Source organism: Mastomys coucha, unplaced genomic scaffold (genome assembly GCF_008632895.1).
Source record: "Mastomys coucha isolate ucsf_1 unplaced genomic scaffold, UCSF_Mcou_1 pScaffold21, whole genome shotgun sequence".
Taxonomy (NCBI): domain Eukaryota; kingdom Metazoa; phylum Chordata; class Mammalia; order Rodentia; family Muridae; genus Mastomys; species Mastomys coucha.
The window spans coordinates 70,927,928-70,933,730 of NW_022196904.1; the positions used below are offsets into that span (position 1 = coordinate 70,927,928).

The 5,803-nt window shown below is 47.3% G+C and overlaps 1 protein-coding gene across 7 annotated transcripts in view; it reads left to right on the forward strand.

Annotated features, from left to right (window-relative positions):
- Nucleotides 1-3,986, forward strand: part of Zscan2 (zinc finger and SCAN domain containing 2) — a 10,488-nt gene extending 6,502 nt beyond the window's left edge. For all 7 annotated transcript variants that reach the window (XM_031387155.1, XM_031387150.1, XM_031387151.1 and 4 more), the window contains one exon: nucleotides 2,422-3,986. In XM_031387155.1, the coding sequence (XP_031243015.1) occupies nucleotides 2,466-3,863 (1,398 nt within the window). In that variant the 5' untranslated portion in view covers nucleotides 2,422-2,465 and the 3' untranslated portion in view covers nucleotides 3,864-3,986. The remainder of the gene's footprint in view (nucleotides 1-2,421) is intronic.
- The last annotated feature ends 1,817 nt before the right edge of the window (nucleotides 3,987-5,803 follow it).

The following is a 5,803-nucleotide window of genomic DNA, read 5'->3' on the forward strand; positions in this document are numbered from 1 at the left end:
CCAGGCTGGCCTCGAACTCAGAAATCCACCTGCCTCTGCTTCCCAAGTGCTGGGATTAAAGGCATGCATCACCACTGCCTGGCTATTTTTATGTATATGACTATACACTGTAGCTGTATAAGTAGTTGTGAACCTTCATCTGGTTGTTGGGAATTGACTTTTAGGACCTCTGCTCGCTCTGGTCAGCCCTGTTCTCTCTGGTAGACCCTGCTCACTCAGTGCCTGCTTGCTCTGGCCCAAAGATTTATTTATAATTATATATAAGTACACTGTAACTGTCTTCAGACACACCAGAAGAGGGCATCAGATCTCATTATGGGTGACTGAGCCCCCATGTGGTTGTTGGGATTTGAACTCAGTTGGTGCTCTTACCTGCTGAGCCCAAGTTTTGATTTTATTTATTTATTTGTCTTTATTTTTTTTTTTTATTTTTTAAAGATTTGTTATTATAAATAAGTACACTGTAGCTGTCTTTAGATGCACCAGAAGAGGGAGTCAGATCTCATTACAGGTGGTTGTGAGCCACCATGTGGTTGCTAGGATTTGAACTTAAGACCTTCAGAAGAGCAGTCAGGGCTCTTATCCACTGAGCCACCTCACCAGTCCCCAAGCTTTGATTTTAAAGAAGTGTTTTCATTTTCAATTATATATGTGCATGTGTGTTTGTGCAGAGGTATGTATATATGAGTACAGATGCCCATAGAGGCAGAAGAGGGGGTCAGTTGCCTGAATGTAGTTGCAGGTTGTTGTGAGCCCTCTGACATCTGTGCTGGGAATCCAACTCAGGTCTATTGCAGGTATGAACCTTTCACCACTAAGCCATCTTTCCAACCTGTAAGTTTTGATTTTGTAAAACAAAATGGGGTCAGGTTCAAACCTGGCAAAGCATAACCAGGGATACTTCTGAATCTTCAAAGGAAAACTGGTTGGACATTCTCTTAGATCATGATGGACAATGGACAGGCCCCACAGCTTAGCCTGCAACATTTGCATTTTCAGAAGCTCCCTCATTCACCCCCAGTGAGTAGGAAATACATACCAGTAATGGTACTTCAAACTCCAGAGTTCTGAGTGTGGAATGTTTCCCCTTCTCAGATTACAGAGACTCGAGATGGTTGTGTTGGGTAGCCCTTTCTCCTAGTGACCGAGAGCAGCCACAGGGGTGAGACAAGACCTTCACTTGAATAGAACAAGGTTGGGCTAGAAATCTGGGTTACAGAGAAGTCCCTTTGGTGGGGGAGGACAGGGAAGCCTCTCAAGCTGATGAGCTGGGTCTGACTGGTGGAGAATGAGACTGGGAGGCTGAATAAGTCAAACCTCAGAATAAAAGACGGAGGAGCTGGCTCGGCAGCTAAGAATAGTTAGTGCCCGTGTAGAGGACCCAGGCGTGGTTTCTAGCACCAGACAACAATCATCTGTGGCTCCAGTTCCAGGGAGTCTGATGCCCTCTTTTAACCTTCTGGGAAACAAGCATGCATGTGGTACACATACACATTTGCAGGCAAATGCTCAAAATCTCAGGATGACATCTCTGCTCCTGGAAGAGATAGCCTCAAGTGACTTAGGGTTTATTTGAGATTGACCACAGTGTCCTTGTTTGATGGCTGTGTTTTCAGTCCACTGCAGACCTGTTAAAAGACCACTTATACAAAGCACATCCTAGGGGTCTGCCCGTGTCTCCTTCCTCAGCGCTGAAATTACAAGCACACACCAACACAGCTATGTTTTCTGTGGGTTCTAGGAGGCAAGGCCACGTCCTGGGCTTGCCAAGCAAGTACATTACCAACTAAGTCATCTCCCAGTCCTCTTCATTTAACAGTATTTGTGTGTGTGTGTGTGTGTGTGTGTGTGTGTGATAGGGTTCCCATTGCTGTGAAGAGACACAGTGACCAAGACAGCTTTTATAAAGGACAACATTTAATTGGGGCTGGCTTACAGTTTCAGAGGTTCAGTCCATCATCATCATGGCAGGAAGTATGGCAGTATCCAGGTATTTGCTGGAGCAGCTGAGAGTTCTACATCTTGATCAGAAGGCAGTCAAGAGACTCCCTCCATCTTCTGCTGTGGGTGGAGCTTAAGTATAGGAACTCAAAACCTCCACAGTCCTGCACTTCCTCCAACAGAGCCACACTTACTCAAGCAAGGCCATGCCTCCTAATAGCACTCCCTGTGGGCCAAGCATATTCAAACCACCGCACTCTGTGTGTGTGTGTGTGTGTGTGTGTGTGTGCGCGCGTGCGCCTGTGTCTTAGCATATGTGTTGAGATTGGAGGACAACTTACTGGAGTTGGTTCTCTCAGGCTGTCAGACTTGGTGGCAAGCACCCTCCAGCCATGCTGCTGCACATCTCCTTTAGCTTGATTAGTTTCTTTTTATCATCACAATGGGGAATTGAGCAGACATTGTATGTTTTTCTTTCAGATTTTGATATACAGAGTGAGAACGGGGAGAACTCAAATCAAGACATGTTTGAGGATGTGGAGTCACATGACATGTTCCTGAATATCCCTGGAGGGGATGGTGGTCAGCAGTCCGATGGGGAGAGTGACTTTGAAAGAGACTGTGGCTCCGGAGGCGCCCAGAGAAATGCCCCTGGTGAGGACCACAGGGACGTGCCATCCGAAGGAAGGGGAGTTGGCCAGCTAATAGGCCTTCAGGGCACCTACCTGGGTGAGAAGCCTTATGAGTGTCCCCAGTGTGGGAAAACTTTTAGCCGGAAATCTCACCTCATCACCCATGAACGGACCCACACAGGAGAGAAATACTACAAATGTGATGAATGTGGGAAGAGCTTTAGCGACGGTTCAAACTTTAGTAGACACCAAACGACTCACACTGGAGAGAAACCGTACAAATGCAGGGACTGCGGGAAGAGCTTTAGCCGGAGCGCAAACCTTATCACCCATCAGAGGATCCACACAGGCGAGAAGCCTTTCCAGTGTGCCGAGTGTGGCAAGAGCTTCAGCAGGAGCCCCAACCTCATCGCCCATCAGCGCACGCACACAGGTGAAAAGCCGTACTCCTGCCCTGAGTGTGGAAAGAGCTTTGGCAACCGGTCCAGCCTTAATACTCACCAGGGAATTCACACTGGAGAAAAGCCCTATGCGTGTAAGGAATGTGGCGAAAGCTTCAGTTACAACTCCAACCTGATTAGACACCAGAGAATCCACACGGGAGAGAAACCATACAAATGTACGGAGTGCGGACAGAAGTTCAGCCAGAGCTCAGCGCTCATTACCCACCGGAGAACACACACGGGGGAGAAGCCGTATCAGTGCAGCGAGTGCGGCAAAAGCTTCAGCCGCAGCTCCAATCTGGCCACTCACCGGCGAACCCACCTGGTGGAGAAGCCCTACAAGTGTGGGGTGTGTGGCAAGAGCTTCAGCCAGAGCTCCAGCCTGATCGCACACCAGGGCATGCACACCGGGGAGAAGCCCTATGAGTGCCTTACCTGCGGGGAGAGCTTCAGCTGGAGCTCCAACCTCATCAAGCACCAGAGGATCCACACTGGGGAGAAGCCATACAAATGCGGCGACTGTGGGAAATGCTTCAGCCAGCGCTCACAGCTGGTGGTGCACCAGCGGACTCACACTGGTGAGAAGCCCTACAAATGCCTCATGTGTGGCAAGAGCTTCAGTCGGGGTTCCATTCTGGTGATGCACCAACGAGCACACTTGGGAGATAAGCCTTACAGGTGTCCTGAGTGTGGGAAAGGCTTCAGCTGGAATTCAGTTCTCATTATACACCAGCGCATTCATACAGGAGAGAAGCCCTACAAATGCCCTGAATGTGGCAAAGGCTTCAGCAATAGCTCCAACTTTATCACACACCAGAGGACTCACCTGAAAGAGAAACTTTACTGAAGTAGCAATAAAGAGAAGTGCTAAGCTGATTCTGAAGGGAGAATTCCCAGTGCCCCATCCCCCCATGTTGTCCCTTAAAAAGAACCATTTTTCCTAAATACTCTTTGTGAGTTTTTGCCAGAATCGTACCGTTTGTCCTCATTTCTAGGACACTGTTATCTTGTTAAGAGTCCTGTGCAGTTCAAGAATGGAGTCTAGAAGTGGAAGGTTGGAAGTCGGGTTGAAAAGTCTATTCCAGTTCATGATGTGATTACCTCTCCCCATCCCACTCCCCGCCCCTTAAATTACTCTGTGCTTCTGTTCTCTTTAGATGGGGAAATACTTCTCCAAATGTGATAGTTTGGTTTGCAGCTTAGGTTGAGCCCTCAAAGAAATACTGAATATCACTTGTGTGGCCCTGATTGCTTTGCTATCACATTGTCCTGCTAAGGTATCCTTCCCCCAGCTGCTAGCATCCCAGGCTTCTGTCCCCATGTCAGACTTCATCTTGCTAGCTTTTTTTTTTTTTTTTTTTTTTTTGGTTTTTCGAGACAAGGTTTCTCTGTATAGCCCTGGCTGTCCTGGAACTCACTCTGTAGATCAGGCTGGCTGAGAACTCAGAAATCTGCCTGCCTCTGCCTCCCAAGTGCTGGGACTAAAGGAGTCCACCACCACAGCCTGGCTCAAGTTCAAGTTTTTAATACACATGAGAGGATAAGACTCAGGAGCTGGCCATGAAAACCCAGGCATGTAATCCCAGCACTCAGGAGGCTGAGGTGGGATAGGAGGTTTATAAATAGGCTAGTCTGAACTAGATAGTTCAACCCTATTTTTTTTTTTTTTTTTTTTTTTTTTTTTTTTTTTTTTTTTTTTTTTTTTTTTTTTTTTTGCTTTTGTTTTTGTTTTTGTTTTTCGAGACAGGGTTTCTCTGTATAGCCCTGGCTGTCCTGGAACTTACTCTCTAGACCAGGCTGGCCTTGAACTCAGAAATCCTCCTGCCTCTGCCTCCCAAGTGCTGGGATTAAAGGTGTGTGCCAACACCGCTGGGCTCTTGCTAGCTTTTGTGTCAGGTTAGGATGATCCATCTTCTCCAGCTCTGAGTCATCTATAGGAAGGCAAAGCCCGTTCCTTATTTCAGAACACAGTCTGAGTATGGCCTGGGACTGATGTTCCACTGTCTGTTCCATTGGTAAGAGGGACAGTGACTGCCAGGAAGGGTATCAGTTTAGATCTGTGTGTCTGCGTGGGGATCACACTTGTTTTGTGTTTGGAGCTTGAGGCTTCTGACCTCCAGCTGTCCCATCAAGGTGAAATGGTCTTGTGTGCTGTACACTGTGTATGCATTTCCAAATCACTAGTGTACTTGTTTGCTCCCTGTCCATATTTTACACACACACACACACACACACACACACAGTGTATGTATCCTATAGAGTTCAGGCTAGCCTTGAACTTAGGAAGTATTTGAGGATGACCTTGAACTTCTGATCCTCCTACCTCCACCTTTGAGTGCTGGCATTACCAGTAAGTGCCAACATGCCCAGTTTATGCAGTGTTGGGGTTGAATTTAAAGCTTCATGCATGCCAGACCAGCACACTACTGAGCCATATCCTCTGTCCCTTACATCTTTCAATGCATGTGTGTGTGTGTGTGTGTGTGTGTGTGTGTGTGTGTGTGTGTGTATGTGTTGGGGTGTGTTCAGTGATTAACCTCCAGTGTCATTCCTTAGGCACTGTTCACCTTGTTTTTTCAGATAGAGATTCCCATTGGACCTGAGACTCTGCTCAGGCTAATTTCCTGGCTAGACAGTCCTTGGAACTGCCTCATGGCATTTCCTTAGCACATGGCATTTAGCATAGGTGCTAGATTGACCTGAGATCCTCAGGTACTTTACCAATTGAGCTATCTCATATATATGTGTGTGTGTGTGTGTGTGTGTGTGTGTGTGTGTGTGTGTGTG